Source organism: Sapajus apella, unplaced genomic scaffold, assembly GCF_009761245.1.
Source record: "Sapajus apella isolate SASKATOON/1434 unplaced genomic scaffold, GSC_monkey_1.0 scaffold75, whole genome shotgun sequence".
NCBI classification, from domain to species: Eukaryota; Metazoa; Chordata; class Mammalia; order Primates; family Cebidae; genus Sapajus; species Sapajus apella.
The window spans coordinates 1588347-1606769 of record NW_022437015.1 but is presented as its reverse complement, the minus strand read 5'-3'; the positions used below and the strand labels follow the sequence as shown (position 1 = coordinate 1606769).

At 45.9% G+C, this 18423-nt stretch overlaps 1 protein-coding gene across 1 annotated transcript; it reads right to left on the bottom strand.

Moving 5' to 3' along the window:
* Positions 1-16141: 16141 nt before the first annotated feature.
* ZCCHC13 (zinc finger CCHC-type containing 13) lies at positions 16142-16995 on the bottom strand. The gene has a single exon (XM_032251409.1). It carries the CDS (start codon positions 16941-16943, stop codon positions 16425-16427), a length of 519 nt encoding a protein of 172 aa, XP_032107300.1. The 5' UTR covers positions 16944-16995; the 3' UTR covers positions 16142-16424.
* Positions 16996-18423: the final 1428 nt, after the last annotated feature.

Sequence of the window (18423 nt, the reverse complement as noted above, 5' to 3'; positions counted from 1 at the left end):
GTTTGGATTCTTCTTAAAATGGCCATTTCATCTTTTATTTCCTATACTATTTTATTGTATTTTTTTGATTCCTTGGATTGGATTTTTACTTTCTCCTGAATCTTAGTCATCTTTGTTCCTATCCATACTCTGAATTCTATTTCTGGCATTTCAACCATTTCAGCCTTTTTAACAACCATTGCTAGGGAACTAGTACTACCATTTGGAGGTAAGAAGATACTCTGGCTTTTTAAATTACTAGAGTTCTTGTGCTGGTTCTTTCTCATTTGTGTGGTCTGATATTCCTTCAATCTTTGAAGTTGCTGTCCTTTATATGGGGCTTTTCTTTTCCTTTTATCTTCTTTAATATCTTTGGGGGTTTGATTGCAATAAAAGGTGGGTTCAGTCAATTGCCTTTGTTTCTAGAAGGTTCTAGGGAGCCAAGGCTCAGCTCAGCACTCCTGGACTGCATGCTGTAACTTTAGGGGGCTGATATCAGGCCCTGGCTTTATTTTCTGACCTCTTGAGGTTAGAAACCTGTTGCATAAGAGAGGCTGAGGTGTTCCCGTACCACCGGCCACAACACTCTGATGGATGGTGCCTGCCAAAGTGCTTCACTGGGCAGTGGTAGCAAGATCCATGCTGGTTTACATATGCTAGCAGCAGCAGCAGCAGTGCAGCAGGGTGCATGCTCATCGGCTGGGGCAGGGCACTGATGGATGTAAGGCAGGGCACTGGCAGTTGCAGGGCTGGCAACCTTCATGTACGTATTCATGCCAGCAATGGTGCCATAGCAGAGGAGGAACGAAGTGCATTCATAATGGCAGCGGTGTAGTGGAGTGCATGTACACACACATGGCAGTGGAAAAGGGAAGCCGAAGTTCACTTGTGCACATGTGCACTGGTAAAGTGTTCAGGGAGAGTGGCCGTGGGCAAGTGCATGCCAGCAAAGCAGTATAGGGGAAGCTGCAGTGGGGAAAGAGTGCAGATAGGCTGGTGTGTGTCAGTGGGGTCCACTCTGTTGGAGCTCACTGACAGTCACATGTGGTCTGCCAGCACAGGAGCTATGATACAGACCCCCAGGAGTCACCCTAGTTGAGCACCTGAGGCTGCACTGCAAGCAGGCACAAACAGGCTGGGTCCCCAGCACAGGCCAGCAGACACAGGGGCGCTCATGTTAAACTGACCCTGTCTCACAAGCAGGATCACCCTGCTATGCTCAGGTTTGACAGTTCCCCCAAGGCTGAAATCTCCTAGGGAAGCATAGCAAGCCTTGGGGGATGGTCATCTCTGCCCATGTTCCACTGCAAACATTCCCACACCAAGTCCTCTCAGCTCCACTCTGGCTGAAATCCTGTCTCTACCATCTCTCTAAGCAGCTATCCCTGCCAGATCAAGTGTCCATGTGGGTCATGGGATCTCCTGCTGCCAGGATTCTGGAGGGCTATCATGAGAGTCAGTCACTACTTGCTTACTCAACTAACCTGTTCCCCAGGAATCATTGGGAGCCAGGAACGAGTCCCAGTGCACAGTAGCCCTGTACATGGTTTCCAGCTTCTTCCTCCTCCATTCAGGCAACTGTATCCACTCTCTGTCCATTTTCAATGCCTTCCTTCTGAAAATCTGCTGGAAGTATGCCATTCTTCCTGATATACAAGTCCCTTGGTTACAAATGTTTCTTCTGGCTGTGTCTAGTCAGCCATCTTTCACATTTTCTTTGTTCATTTTTCTGTTGATGGACACTTAAGTTGTTCCCAAATCTTGGCTATTGTGAAGAGTGCTGCAATAAACACAATAGTGTGGATATTTCTTTGATATTCTGATTTCCTTTCTTTTTTGGATATACCTAAGAGTGGGATTACTGGGTCATGTAGTAGCTCTATTCTTAGTTTTTTTGAGCACCCTCCAAGCTGTTTTTCCATAGTGGTTGATACTAATTTACACTCCCATCAACAGTGTACAAGGGTTCCCTTTTCTCCACATCCTCTCTGGTATTTGTTATTGTCTGTATTTTAGATAAAAGCCACTTGTTCTGGGGTGAGGTGACACCTCATTGTAGTTTTGACTTGCATTTCTCTGATGATCAATGATATTAAACACCTTTGCATGTACCCACTTCCCATTTATATGTTTTCTTTTCAGAAATATCTATTCAGATCTTTTGCCCATTTTTAAAAATTGTATCATTAGAATTTTTCCTATAAAGTTGTTTGGGCTCGTTATATATTCTGGTTATTAATTATTTGTCAGATGGGTAGTTTGAAACTATTACCTCCCATTCTGTGGGTTGTCTCTTCACTGTGTTTATTGTTTCCTTTGCTGTGCAGAAACTTTTTGACTTGATGTGATCCCATTTGTCCATTTTTGCTTTGGTTGCCTGTGCTTGTGTAGGTATTACTCAAGAAATCTTCACCAAGTCCAATGTTCCAGAGAGTTGTCCAGTGTTTTTTGTTTGTTTGTTTGTTTGTTTTTGAGATGGAGTCTCACTCATGTCACCCAGGCTGGAGTACAGCGGTGCAATCTTGGCTCATTGCAACCTCTGCCTCCCTGGTTCAAGCGCTTCTCCTGCCTCAGCCTCCCATGTAGCTGGATTACAGGTGACTGCCACCACACCTGGCTAATTGTTGTATTTTTAGTAGAGATGGGATTTCACCATACTGACCAGGCTGGTCTTGAATTCCTGACCTCAGGTGATCCACCCACCTTGGCCTCCCAGAGTGCTAGGATTATAGGCATGAGTCATCATGCCAGCCCCAATGGATTTTTTTTTAGTAGTTTCATAGTTTGAGGTCTTAGAGTTAAGTCTTTAATCCATTTTGACTTGATTTTTGTATATGTTGAGAGACAGAGGTTCAGTTTCATTCTTCTGCATATGGATAGCCAGTTTTCTCAGTACCTGAGTCCTTCATTTTGGGGTATTGTTTTCCTGAGTCTCAATAATATAAAAAGCTTAATTACATATGTTAGCATATATTCATTATTCAGCATATATTTCTTGAGCACTTATTTGGTGCCATGCTTGTTCTACACATTGAAATACAGAAATTAGATCGAGACCATCCTGGTCAACATGGTGACACCCCGTCTCTACTAAAACTACAAAAAATTAGCTGGGCATGGTGGTGCGTGCCTGTAATCCCAGCTACTGAGGAGGCTGAGGCAGGAGAATTGCCTGAACCCAGGAGGCGGAGGTTGCTGTGAGCCGAGATTGCCCCATTGCACCCCAACCGGGGAAAAAAAAAAAAAATCCGGGAAAAAAAAAAAAAAAAAAAAAAAAAAAAGAAATACAGAAATTAACAAAACACAGAAAAATCTCATCCCTCATGGACATTGTGTCATAGTTGGAAGGAAAAGAACCAAAATTAATAGGCCAAACATATGCTAAGTAGTAGAAAGTGTTATAGAGGAATATAAAATGTTTGTTCAGCCACACCGAATGTATCCTTGATCACTGTGGGATACCTGCAGAGGGAAAGTGGTCTGCCAGCTGGGCTGAACTTGCCAAAGCCTTGACAGGCCCAAGAGCAGGGAATAGTCCTGTTCAGGAATCAGAAGCCAAGACCTAAAGACCTTCAGGATTAAAAGACCAATAGTTAGCATGGAGAGGACCCTTGCCTTCTCCTCCTGACCCAGCTGGTCCTCCTGAAAACAGAAACCCCACTAGAGGGAGGAACACCTGCCCACTGACCTGGTCCTCGGCCAGGAGGTCCCTGTCTGAGCAGGGCAGTGAAAGAAGTCTGAGACAAGAATTGTGTCCTGGACTCCGCAAATTCATCAAAAGTAGCAGTTCACCCTTTAAGGAGATTACAGTATACTCCCGTGCACATATAGACCAAATGGAAAGTAGGGGATCGGAGGCCTGCAAACTGTGATGAGGGCTGTTCTCCCCTTCAAGCCTGGCCTGTCCCCTGAGAGGTGGCTAATGATGGGGAGTGGGGGTCATAGAAAACAGATGTTACAGAGCTCTATAGCAAAAGAGATTGAAGTAGCTGACTTCCTCCCCTTGCCTCTCTCCTTCCTCCTCCCTATGTCCTTTGCAGGAAGGAGCCACAGGGAGACTGAGTTGGATTCCATAGGACAAAGTACTTTCTACTGATAAGATACAGACAGGGACCGAGCGTGGTGGCTCATGCCTGTAATCCCAGCACTTTGGAAGGCTGAGGTGGGCATATTACAAGATAAGGCGATTGAGGCCAGCCTGGCTAACATGCTGAAACCCCGTCTCTACTAAAAATACAAAAATTAGCCAGGCTTATGCCTGTAATCTCAGCTACTTGGGAGGCTGAGGCAGGAGAATTGCTTGAACCCAGGCAGTAAATGTTTCAGTGAGCTGCGATCACACCACTGCACTCCAGTCTGGGTGACAAGAGGCAGACTATGTCTGGTGGTGGATGGTGGAGGAAGGGGAGATACAGAAAGGCCTTCCTCGGGAGGAAATAAGCACCTGGCACCTGGTCATCACAGAGGTAATCTAAGCAGAGACAGAAGGTCCTTTGTCATTCAGAAAGTGGCTAAACTCCAGGACCCTTGGGGGCCCATTGACCCTAAAATGCATTGATTCTCTGTGTTTGGAGAAGAAACTCTGCCCAGTTTTGTCTGGCCAAGTCAGGTGATTCCTAGGATTTTTGACATGATAAGAGTTCAGAAACACCCCAGGGACCACAGGCCTTTCCTGGGGTTTTGCAAAAGAGCAGCATTAGCATTCATTACTAATTCATTACTGCTCTAATCAGCATCTTAATTGCCAGTCTTACTCTCAGTCTTTATACTTAGTACCTGGTGCATATTCATCCTCCACCCACAACCTGTCCAGCTAAGCTTGGTGGCAAACATGAGATTCCCTAGACCATCTGCATTCCACCTTCTCTGCCTTCCCCTTTTAGAGAGCTCAGGAAATTGGTTTTAATCCACCAAGCTCCTGTTGCTTAGTAACAGAAGCGCCTGCTCCTAGCAACCGGGAACCACAAAGATGCTGCAGAAAGAGGGGGCTGCCTGGGCCCTGCTCTTGCTCAGCTACTGACAGCTGGCCTCCCCAATGTTTTCCTCACACAGCACGGACAATCTGTCTCAGATGCCTGTTCTTGAAAAGCTGATCTCTGGGGCAGCTGCTGACCTCACCTCTCAACCTGCCTGCCTGGAGCCCCTCCGAATCCCACCTCCCAGGCCAGCAGGAGGCAGCTCATGATCATAACAGGGTGGCTCTGGGAAGTGTTCTCACTGGAGAGGGACAGAGGTCACCAGCTGTGTTGGTTTCTTCAGTCTGGCCTGGTGGGTGAGAGTAGGGTGTCCCACACAGTCGCCTACAGCCCTGGGTGAAAGGAATTCCTGCCTGAGTTGGAGGTGGGGGAGCGTGTTGTAATCCAGCCCATTTGAGCGTGAAGACAGGCAAGGAACCATATGAGATAATTCCCTCCTAGAGATCAGGAAACTGCGAGTCAGGACAGGCTCGGGCCTACCCAGCCTTTTGGTGACAGCCGGGTCTGAAGCAGTGCCAGAGCGTGGGGCTCCCCGGTAGAGTCAGCACCCATGAGAGTGTCAGGCCACTGTGCAGCGCCAGAGACTTCTGCTTCCCCTCCTCAAAGGACAGCAAGAACACGTTTCTCCACCACCTAAGAAGACCCCTGCCCCCTTGCCTTCTGGGATGGCTCCAGCTTAGGGTGATCACCAATGCAGATGTTTCCATTTGACCAGCTGCTTTCCTAGAACTGTTGACATAATAATAAGAGTTCAGAAGTGCCCAGGTGAGGTCTGTCCAGAGCTCTAAGTCTGTGTACCTGCACTAATTGGCATCTTCCTTAGTCACAGATCTCCCTGGCCTTCACAGGAGGTGCAGGTGGGTGCATTTCCTCTCTGTCTCTCTGGAGCCTCAAGCTCTGAAAGTGGGGCTGTCCCCCCGGAGTAGACCATGGAAAGTGGGGGTGCTGAGGACCCTGCCCCGACTCCCATCCCCCCTGCCCCTGGACCAGACTCTGAGGTGAGAACAAGCCTTCAGGCTGTGAGCTTCTTTCTTGGCTTCTCCCCTCCCTTTCCCCTTTCTCCATCACAAGAAAAGGGCTTCTGGTTTCTGCTTTCCATTGCCTGGCAACCGAACCAGCTGCCACAGGCTGAGTGGAGCAGCACAGATGCTGCTCGATGAGGGGCTGAACTGAGGGGGTGCAGTTGCTGTCTCCAGTCATAATCCCCCATCAGCAATGCTGCTGGTGCTCACAAATTGGATACAAGGCTTTTTTTACATTTGCCAGCGTGATGTCTATTTGAAAAGTCTTCCAAAGGCGGGCAGATATGCCACAATTGGATAAACTGCTCCATCCTTTGCTATTTCATACTTAAAATGTGTCGTTATGGATAATTTCAAGCCTATACACAAGTGGAAGGGCATAGCGAGCCCTCCTGTACACAGCATCCAGCTTCAGCGATTATTAGCACCTGGCCAGACACACATCATTGGATCCATGAGTATTTCAGTATGGAGCTCTGAAAGATAAGAACCCCTTTTGGCATAATTATAGCGTCATTATAATACCTAAAGTAATTAGTAATCATTCCATAATATCATCAAATGCCCAGGGAATGTCTAAACTTTAAATGTCTCATGTCTCATCAATGTTATGGAGGGTTTATGTTATTGTGGTTTTTTTCCTCTTTACTGTAGTCAGGATCTAAATAAAGTTCACTCATTAATCTATGAGTTCCTCCTCCTGAATATCCTGAAATGACAAGGAACTAGGATTGTCCTGGAAACCATTGACCTCCAGGCTCTCCCTGAGACCCCCTGTGAGCTCCGCTTTGAATAACAGAAGCTATTGCTAGTTCCCAGATTTTGAGACGAGACTGAGATTCAAGGCAGTGAAATGAAGAGCTCAATGTCCCCCAGCTACTGAGGGACTGGATCACGTTGTTAACTCATAGCAGGAGTCCAAGCGCCTGTGTTTGCCCTGATGACCATACTCTGACACCCCTGCCTGCTTCACATCCAGAAAGATGAGGGAAGACTTCAGGAAGGGAGCAGAAAAGGCCTCCACCACTCCTGCACGCACCCTCATGCTAGTCCAGGTCCCACCCAGGATCTGTCAAGACCAGTGAAATCCCATCTTCTGTGACCTTCCCCGCCCATTTCTCTCTTCCCAGGTGACTGCTCTTGGATACATGTGCCTCAGTCTTCCCCTCACCCAGAAGAAACCTTGATTCCTAAATATCTGTGCCCCACACCCAAGGTGAGCCTCATCCTGAGCCTTTTGGAAGCAACTCCCCAAAGGGGTGCTGACTGCCTGAGTGAGGGGCCTTGTGTGTGTGTATGTGTGGCAGGGGAGGGTGCGTTGCAGGTATAGGGCAGTCTTTGGAGAGACATCCTAGACCCCAGCCGGGGAGCCAGCCTCCAGACACTACAGAGTGATGATGTCCCTCTTGTCCTCAGAAGGGGCAAGGGAGTGTCCAGGCAACATCCTGGGCCTGAGCATCCTGAGGACAGGGGCTTTGGCCTCACCTCTCCCTCCCACAGGGCTTTTGCCCTCTAGGGGCCACAAGAAGTTCTCATCTGTACAGCAAAGATACTCGAGAGAATCAGCTGGGCTGTCCTGTGGTTGAAGGAGGCTTCTCAGCTTGGAGTAATGGAAATCGCTCTGGCCAGAGCATTCTAGCATCCCATCTTGGTCTCTGCTCTTACATCATGCAGCTCAGTGACGCTGGGCGGGGACCTTCTTTTGTGGGTCTCAGTTTCCTTATCTATACAAAGAAGGGGCTGGACCAGCTGCTCTCTAGGGGCCCATTAGCTTTCAGGTTTCTATAATCTCCAGGAAAAGGAGACCCATACATTCCTTGGTAAATGGTTTCTGGTCTTAATTACCTTTACTGTCAGGAAAGTCTTCCTGCCTGTTTCCTTCTGTCTCTGAGCCTTGTTTCCTCTGACCGAGACTCTTGTCTACATAAGCATGTTTATTGTCCCAGAAGCGCCTGGGCAGGCAACAGGCATTTTCATCACCACAACTCAAGTCACGATGGTGGGAGAGTGGGTTATAGACCCCGCCAAGTCCCTGTTCCCGATTCCCAAGGTGTTCAGGAGGCGGCAGTGTTCAGGCCACACACAGATGAGAGGTCATGGAACCGACTGGCTCCTTGCTCTTCAACGACCCCAGCTTCCCTATCTGCCAGATAAGGAAGTGGGAACTTTCCCCAGGAAATACAGAGCTGGGGCAGGGAACAGCTGGGGACCCCTCAGGAGGGATCTTTTCTGAGCAGGGGTGGGGATGATGAAGAGGAGAGCCAGTCACCTAAGGAGCAGATTTGGGGCATGAACTAAAGCCAGTTTACGAAACACATCCTCAGGGACTTCCTGGGTCCTCCTGGGCAAGACAGGAAATACACAGAAACACACACATGTGCACACACCCCACAGGAGAAGAGATTACAAGCATATCTGATTACCAGGTGCCTGAGATGGGACTCTAACTTGACCATCCTACCCAGGGACCACGAGTCTCCCAGCAGCTTTATGTATTCAACAAATAGTGACTGAGTTACTGGGCATCAAACAGTAAACAAGAGGGACATGTTTCGAACCCTCTTCCTCAGGAACTTGCAGCCTAGCTTGGCAGGGGGCAGATGCTCAAGAGAGGATTCCAATCCAGGGAGCTACCCCCAGGCTAAAGTAAGCCAGGTAACTGTGGGAATCCAGAACAGCCCATGTCAGGGATTCAAGAACAGTCCTGTGCTGCAGGCTGGGTCCTGTGCTGCAGCCTGCATCCTGGTGAAGCTCAATTAGACCCTCTACGTTGTTGTAAGAACAGAAGGCTCTCTGTGTCCTGGGTTCTTGCCTTCGTGTACTGGAAGAATCACACCTGAGCTTAGAGAATGAGTGCAAGGTTTTATTGAATGGAGGTGGTGCTCAGCAGATGGGGGAAGCCAGAACGGGATGGAGTGGGACAGTTTTCCCCTGGAGTTGGGTCGCTCAGTGGCCTGGGCTCTCCACCGAGTGTCCTGGCCCAACTCTACACTGTTCTGCTGATCGACGCCTGTGGCATGCGGGTGGCTATCTGTGCGTTCCTCTTGACGTCCAGCTGCCCATGTGTTTTTCCACTTCTCTCTATGTGCTTCTCTCCATGTCCAGCCACCTGAGTCTTCTGCCGATCTGCTCCTCTGGACATTCCGCAGCTTGTGTGTGTGCCTGTTAGGGTCTAGGGGTTCTTATAGGCACGGGATGTGGGCGAGACAGGCCAAGGGAGGTCTTAGGAAATTCAACATTTGGGCAGGAAAACAAAAATGCCTGTACTCACATAGGTCCATGGGCACAGGTTGGGGATAGAGCCTTAGCCAGGGACCCTGCCCTTACCCCCCTCTGTATCATTTAAATGAACTACCACCTTTCCTTCCCTTTGGTGTCACTGGCTGTGCCCATTTCTGGAGGAGTCAGTTCTGGTTGCTTGGAGAAGGTACCTTAGGGAGCAATTGGTCTCCCCTCTTCAGGACAGACAAGGAAGGTCGAGGATGTAGATGACCTTCAGGCACTTTTTTGTCATCTCAGGGAGAATTGGGCAGCTTCTGGGGCTTGGAGGAGAGCTCAAGCTCCTCTTCTTTAGATTAGGGGTTCTCAAAGTTTTTTGTTTTTGGTTCTCAAGGTTTTGGAGTTGGGGCCCCAAAGCTCATGGTTGAGGCTGCAGTGTTTTTTTCAAGCAGAAATTGCAAATTGAAACTGGGTGCCCTTTCTCTTGCTGGCTGTGGGGATGTAAAGTGTGGCCTGTAGGGCCTCAGACAATGGCACAATTTCAATCAATTGTTCTGTAAAATGTTTTCTTCTCTTCCCTGCTGATGCAGAGGGCCAAAATGTTTCCTTCTTCAAAGTAGTGTCTGTGATTTAGCTTCCATTGACCTTGATAATGAACATAAAGGTCCCTGAGCGAGGCTGCCCCTTTTGTACGACCTTGTTGCTCTTCTCCTATATATGGGGGTGTGGGGCTGACACTGGAAGGAAGGGGGGAACAAATGAGAAAATGTCCTGTGGATTCTATATTTAATGTGTTCAGTGACATACAGAGACATTTAAGTGGAATTTTTGAAACCACCTTCACAAAATGATGACAATAAGAGAAATCTGACTGACAGTTGAGTCCATCTTGCATCTTGCTTTTTTTTTTTTTTTTTTTTGAGACAGAATCTCTCTTAGCCACCCAGGCTGGAGTGCACTGGTGTGATCTCAGCTCACTGCAGCCACCATCTCCTGGATTCAAGGGATTCTCCCGTCTCAGCCTCCTGAGTAGTTGGGATTACAACCACTTGCCATCATGTCCGGCTAATTTTTGTCTTTTAGTAGAGATGGGGTTTCACCATGCTGGCCAGGCTGGTTTTGAACTCCTGACCTCAGGTGATCCACCCGCTTCGGCCTCCCAAAGTGCTAGGATTACAGGCATGAGCCACCGTGCCCAGCCTGAGTCCATCAGGACTCAGGACTTGCTTCTAACCTCCAAGCAGTCCTTGGTCACTCTTGGGCATAGGCCAACCTAACTTTGGGAGGAATTTAGTTTGTGATTTAAACTTAAAGCAAGGATGATAATAGCCTTTCCCAAAACTAAGCAGCCTTTGTAAAATTAATGAAAGTTCACAACGTTAGGATTATAAGAGGAACCTGAATTTTGCTAAGATATAGAGTATAGTTAAACAATACCCAGCCATTGTTCTGGAGGTCACAAGATTTGTAACTTCTAGAATTACTCCTGTGGATAACATCACTATTGTAGAACCTAAGATTGGTCTTCTGAGATATTTTTCAGACTTCTGCATTCTGACAACCAACTGACCCAACTGAGAGGCGGACTCCAGACTCATGACACAACTGATCCTGTGCGCTCCCTCAACCAGAGGCAGTCTCAGCACATGACCGTAGTTTTTCACACCTCTATGATTGCATCCCAAATCCCAAATGCAGCATGCATTCCCTAGTCCCCTGTCCACCAACTGTCCTTGAAAACCTCTAACTTCTGAGCCTTTGGGGAGACTGATTTGAGTAATAACTCTGTCTTCTGCATGGCTGACCTTGTGTTAATAAAGCTTTTTTCTCTACTGCAATAGCATGGTCTCAGTGAATTGGTTTTGTCTGTTGAGTACACTTTCAAGGAAACACTAAGGAAATGCCTTATTTTAGCTGCCTGGTCAGTTCGATTGTTTGGGTTTCTGGGTCTTCCTGTTTTCAAGGCTGGTTTGTAAATCCTGAGCTATAGAGGAGCTGTGTGTTTTCTGAAAAGAGCAGATGGGCCCTCTGGTCCCCAGCATGACCCCCTCCCCCAATGACTTTTTATCCACCTGGAGGTTTTTGCTCTTGGCTGCTGGCCCAGGCAAGGGGCCTGTGCCCATGAAAAACAGTGGGTTTCTAGTCTTCTGGGGCTCAGGATTCCATCTTCTTTCTGTCTTCCAGGCCAAGCCCCACCCCTATCAGACTTTGTATGAGGGAGAAGGCACAGGCATGGTGGCAATGGCAATGAATCTGTCTTGAATCAAATTTTAGTCAGGCTCTTCTAAGTCCTCTTCCTGACTAAATCTGGACCTTGGCCTCATCCTTGCCAGACCTGTGTAGCTCTAATTTGCAACAATCTGGCTAAGTCAGTTTATTTATTTATTTGAGATAGAGTTTTACTCTTGTCATCCAGGCTGGAGTGCAGTGGCACCATCTTGGCTCACTACAACCTCTGCCTCCTGGGTTCAAGTGATTCTCCTGCCTCAGCCTCCCCAGTAGCTGGGACCACAGGTCTATGCCACCACACCCAGCTAATTTTTTTTTTTTTTTTTTGAGATGCAGTCTTGCTCTGTCGCCCAAAATGGAGTGCAGTGGTGCAATCTCAGCTCACTGCAACCTGTGCCTCCCAGGTTGAAGCGATTCTCTTTCCTCAGATTCCTGAGTAGCTGCGACTACAGGCACATACCACCATGCTCAACTAATTTTTGTGGTTTTTTTTGTTTTTTTTTTTTTGTTTTTTGAGACAGAGTCTCTCTCTGTTTCCCAGGCTGAAGTGCAATGGAGAGATCTCAGCTCACCACAACCTCCACCTCCTGGGTTCAAGTGTTTCTCCTGCCTCAGCCTCCTGAGTAGCTGGGACTACAGGTGCACACTGCTATGCCCAGCTAATTTTTGTATTTTTAGTAGAGACAGAATTTCACTATGTTGGCCAGGCTGGTCTTGAACTCCTGACCTAGTGATCCACCCGCCTCGGCCTCCCAAAGTGCTGGGATTGCAGATGTGAGCCACTGTACCCAGCCTAATATTTTGTATTTTTAGTAGAGACGAGATTTCACCATGTTGGCCAAGTTGGTCTCAAACTCCTAACCTGAGGTGTACTTTTCATTGTAAGTAAATGTACATAAAATTACTGTACATGTTTCATTAAATTTACACTTAGTTATTTCATTTTTGAGTGACTATAATTGATATAGTATTTTAATTTTAGCATCCATGTATTCATTGCTAATATATAGAAATACAATTGATTTTTGTATGTTTTTCTTTTTTCTTGTAACCCTGCTATAATCATCAGTTCTAGGAGGTTTTGTGTGTGTTTTTCCCAGTAATTACTTACAATTTTTAAATGTTGACATCTAATTCACAAATATTGTTATACAATCTGTGTGTCAAACTAAACACATTTGTTAACCTGATTCAGTAAGAGGGCTACCATTTCATATTTTCTGACATAATGATATTGATGAGCCAGAATAAGGCTTTCCTTCTCCTGAGACTAGAAAAGATTTCCTAGAGAATGGAAATGTAGAGGACTTAAAAGGCTGAGTGCATCCTTAATAAAAGGACACAGACTGTTTTTCCTCCAACTCTGGTACAAACTCCTGAGGGCATAGGAAATGAAACTCCAGATGGTTTGGAGGAATCCAAACACGGAATCCTGTGTTCCTCCTTTCCTAAATAAAGTGCAGCACAGTGATGAGACCCAATAATATTTGTTTGTTCAGTGTGATGTAGGAGTTTCAAATTGTGTCTTGGCAGATTGGACTGAGATGGCCCCACTTAGGGGCTGAGAGTGTATTTTGTTGAGACAGCACAGAGAGTGAGAGAATTAATCTCTAGGAGCCCAAGAGGGTCACAGAAGTGGAAAGGAACTCAGTGGAATAGAAGGGATCTTAGCTGGGAATGAAAGATTACATTTATGGTGGTTCATAGGAGTGTAGATTCAATGAGATACTATCTCACGCTAGTCAGAATGGCTATTATTAAAAAGTAAAAAAAAAAAAAAGATGTTAGTGAGTATGTAGAGATAAGGGAAAGCTTATACACTGTTGGTGGGCAAATAAAAACAGTATGGAAATTTATCAAAAATAGAACTGCCATTCAACCCAACAATCCCACTACTTGGTATCTACCCAAAGGAAAAGTACTCATTCTATGAAAAAGACACCTGCACTCATATGATTATCGCACCACTACTCACAATAGCAAAGTCATGGAATCAACCTAACTATGCTTCAACAATGGATTGGTTAAAGAAAATCTGATAGGTATACACCATGGAGTACTATGCAGCCATATAAAGTAATAAAATCATGTCCTTTGCAACAATATGGATGCAGCTGGAGGCCATTATCCTAAGTGCATTAATACAGAAATGGAAAACCAAATACTGCATTTTCTTACTTATAAGTGGGAAATAAACAATGAACATCAAGATGGAAACAGTAGACACTGGGGACTACAAACAGGGGGAGGGTGAGAAGGGGAGAAGTGTTGATAAACTACCTATTGGGTACTATGTTCACTATTTGGGTGATGGGTTGGATAGAAGCCCAAACCCCAGCATTATGTAGTATATCCATGTAACAAACCTACACATATACCCCTTGAATCTAAATTTTCTTTTAAAAGAAACACTATTACGAAACGAAAAGGCAAGCCACAGACTGAGAGAATGCATATGCAAAATTCACCTCCAACAAAAGACTTATGTAGGCCAGACGCAGTGGCTCATGCCTGTAATCCCAGTACTTTGGGAGGCTGAGGCGGCAGATCAATAGGTCAAGAGACTATCCTGGCCAACATGGTGAAACCCCCACTCTACTAAAAAATACAAAAATTAGCTGGGCACGGTGGCCTGCGCCCGTAGACCCAGCTACTGAGGAGGCTGAGGCAGGAGAATCATTTGAACCCAAGAGGCAGAGGTTGCAGTGAGCCAAGTTGGCGCCATAGCACTCCAGCCTGGCGATAGAGAGAGACTGACTCAAAAAAAAAAAAAAAGACTTTTGTAGAAAACAAAAGAACTCTTAGACTTGGTGATAAGATAACTTAATGAAAAATGGCAAAAGATGTAAACAGACACTATGCAAAGGCATGTAAAGAGGGCAAACAAATCTATAAAAAGATTTGAAAAAATAATATGGCCAGGCACAGTGGCTCATGCCTGTAATCCCAGTAATCTGGGAGGCCAAGGCTGATGGGTCATTTGTGCTAAGGAGCTCAAGACTAGCCTGAGCAACATAGTGAGACCCTGCTTCTACAAAAAATACATTAGCTGAATGTGGTGGTGTTCACCTGCAGTCCCAGCTACTCAGGAGCATAAGGAGACAGGATTGTTTGAGTCCAGGAGTTCGAGGCTGCTGTGAGCCAAGATTGTGCTACCGCACTCCAGCCTGGGTGACAGAGTGAGACTCTGTCTCAAACGTAAATAAATAAGTAAATAATGTGGCTTCAGTTACAAATAAGATACGTTTTTTTTTTTTTTTGAGACAGAGTTTCATTCTTGTTGCCCAGGCTGGAGTGCAATGGCACCATCTTAGCTCACTGCAACCTCCGCCTACCGGGTTCAATCAATTCTCCTGTCTCAGCCTACCAGGTACCTGGGATTACAGTCATGTGCCACCACACCTAGCTAATTTTTGTATTTTTAATAGAGATGGAGTTTCACCACATTGGTCAAGCTGGTCTTGAGCCCCTGACCTCATGATCTGCCCGCCTTGGCCTTCCGAAGTGCTGGGATTACAGGCATGAGCCACTGTGTCTGGCCTTTGTTTTCTTAGATATTTTATATACAGGTATTGATCGACTTATGACCTATGCAACTTACGACCACTCGACCTTACGACCACAATCGCTAGCCACGACTGCTCCGCGTCCGGCAGCGCAAACGTTGCCCAGCTGGGCGTACGACAGTGCGGGCCAGCTTCCGGCAGTACTACCATCTCTGTGAGCATATAGCCTACTCAACTTACGACCAAATCGTGTTACGACTGGTCTGTCAGAACCAATCGTGGTCGTAAGTCAAGCACTAGCTGTATATATACTGTATATATATATATGCACACACACGTCCAGACTTTGCCATCAATATCTATATGTCCATGATTTGCTGTTAAGGTGTTTTGTTCTGTTTTGTTTTGTTTAGAGACAAGGTACCTATCACTCTGTCTCCCAGGCTGTAGTGCAATGGTGTGATCATGGCTCACTGTAGCCTCGACCTCTGGCGCCCAAGCAGTCATCCCACTTAAGCCTCTAGAGTAGCTAGGACTACAGGCACGCACCACCACAGCCAGCTAATTTCTGTATTTTTGGTAGAGAAAAGCTCACTATGATGCCCAGGCTGGTCTCAAACTCCTGGGCTCAAGTGATACTCCTGGGTTGGACTCCCAAAGTGCTAGGATTACAGATGTGAGCCACTGTGCCCAGCCTGTTAAGGTTTTTTGTTTTTGTTTGTTTTGGACTGCTCTCTCTCTCTCTCTCTAAGCAGCTCATATACATTATACATTTTGTTTCTGGTTTATTTTCATTAAACTACATACTCTATGCAGTGCCAGACAGAGATGTCTCTTTCAATATTGTTTAAAAGCTAATGAGGAAAGATAATTCAAAGCCATCAATATGATAAAATTAAAGTTACTTTGGCAAGGTCACAGATTTTCAGAATCAGCTTTATTTGCCCTATGGATCTCTGAGGAAATATAACCTCCTCAGGGTGTTCTTGTGTATCTAAAACAGAACCACATCCTTTCCCTCTTCCCCTCCATACACATTCTCTTTTTATCCTTTTACCTCCACTTCTTTTTCTCTATAGCAATTTATCTTCATCTGACACACTGTTTAATGGATTCTAGGCCAGTGCTTCTAAACTCGTTCTGATTTGTTCACCAGTGTAGATCCAGCTCTTTCAATAGTGCCTCCTAATTAAATGTGTTAAATCAAAATACACCAAAAGAACCCCTAAAGTGATTAGTGCTCAAAATGACTATTCAATAACTAGAGTTGCCTGTGGGGCAAAAGCAGCACATTAATTGTGGGGCATATACAAATGATTGACTTTTCTGAGATTTTTTTTTCTAGCTCTTTCCTCCTTTAACAGAGTAATTAAAGCTCACATGCCCGAAAGCACCCTCAATCTATCAACCTTTTGGTCAGTGACGGTTTCAGAGAAAATAATACAATTATCAATCAGCAAAAGGAGCGGGGGAAGATGACAAAGGGAAAAGATTTAAGCGGTAGCCTCACTAGGACATTCCCTGGCTAGGTGTCCGGATTTGCCACAGCGGTAGCAGTTGACTTGGATCGCCTTGCTGCAACTGATGGCCATGTGGCCGGTCTCACCACATCTGTAGCACTTGACCTCGGCGCAGTCTTTCTGAATGTGCCCAAGTTTGCCGCAAGCATAGCATTTCTGCTCTTTCTGATGATCACAGTCACAAGCCTGATGTCCTGGTCTGCCGCAGGTATAACAGCATTGGTCTCTCTCTCGTTTAGGTTCGTTACAGTCTTTGGCGATGTGGCCGCTTCTCCCACAGTTGTAGCAGATGTTTCCGAGGACACAGTTCTTAGCTTGATGACCAGACTCACCGCAGCGGTAACAGGTGTATGATAGGGACATGGAACTGCATTGAGAACCTCTGCCATGGCCTCTACCTCCTCTCCCTCCAGCTCCTCCTCTAGGGCATCCCGGGGCCGAGTAGCCAGAGCGTCCACACGTGAAGGAAGTGAAGGAATCGTTACTACTCATGGCTGCGGTGCGATCTTCCAGTGAGCAGGCCCACCTCGGCCCGGGAGGCCACCGCGCAACTTCCCTTAGGGCGGCTTAGAAAGAAATAGCTGTTTTCCTCTAGGGTTCTCAGTGATGTCATACAAGGTTTGCACACGGCCCCATTCACGTGTCACCGGCATTCTGGAGGCCCTACCTGCCCGACTTTCCTCCTACTCAAGAAGCCAAAACCATAATAATCTATTAACTGAGTAGTGTTGTTTTCTGTTTTTGTTTGTTTCAACACTTGGGTCGTTGAATTTGAATCCCTCCTATTCAGAAAATTAGACTTGTAGAAGTTTTCGTAATTTAAGACTTAGGCTTTCTCTGTGGTCTAGTATATGATCAGTTTATATATATGTGCTACGGAGATTGGAAAGAATGTGTGAGATATATGTAATGCAATAAGCAAAAGAAAAATAATAAGAAATTAGAGTTACTAATTTTTTGTTTTAAAAAATAAGTGTCCATAAAGATAACAGATACATAAGATAGAAAAATGCCACACTGAAAAGACTTATGCATAATTCAGCCCATCTTATTGCAAGAATCTTAGCTTTCACTATAATCACTATCATTTAAGTTGTAAAACATAACAGGATTGAAGCATTCAGTATAAAAAAAAAAGTGTTATTATTTGGAAAACAAAAACTACAAAACCAGGCCAGTTGTGGTGGCTCACAGCTGCAATTGCAGCACCTTGGGAGGCCAAGGAGGGAGGATTGCTTGAGCCCAGGAGTTCGAGATCAGCCTCGGCAACATGGCAAAACCCCATCGCTACTGAAAACAAAAACAAAACCAAAAACAAAAAAAAAACACCTTAGCTGGAAGAGGCAGATGGTGCCTGTAGTCCCAGCTACTTGGGAAGCTGAGGTGGGAAGATCAGCTGAGTGGGAAGGTCAAGGCTGCAATGAGCCGTGATTGTGCCACTGAACTCCAGCCTGGGTGACAGATCAAGACTCTGTCTCAAAAAAAAAAAAAAAAAAAAAACAACAACAACAACAACAAAAAACTACAAAACAAGATACATTTAAGTATTGGACAGATTTCCTCTCTGTTGCTCTCCAAGTTGTTTGTACCTAATATAAGTTTCACAAGGATTTATGGACATGTTGCACATTCATATAGATATAGAAATAAGTATAGGAGGCTGGGTATCGTGGCTCACGCCTGTAATCCTAGCACTTTGGGAGGCTCAGGCAGGCAGATCACTTGAGTACAGGAATTTGAGAGCAGCCTGGGCAACATGGAGAAACCCTGTCTCTACTAAAAAATACCAAAAAAATTAGCTAGGCTTGGTGGCTTGCACCTATATACAGTCCCAGTATTTGGGGGGCTGAGGTTGGAACCCAGGAGGTAAATGTTGCAGTGAGCCATGATCATTATCAGGCCACTGCACTCCAGCCTGGACGACAGACCCTGTTTCAAAAAAAAAAAAAAGTAGGCCGGGCGCGGTGGCTCA

Excerpts from the sequence above, each read along its gene's own strand:
- ZCCHC13 (XM_032251409.1), bottom strand. The coding sequence starts at position 16,943 with ATGAGTAGTAACGATTCCTTCACTTCCTTCACGTGTGGACGCTCTGGC.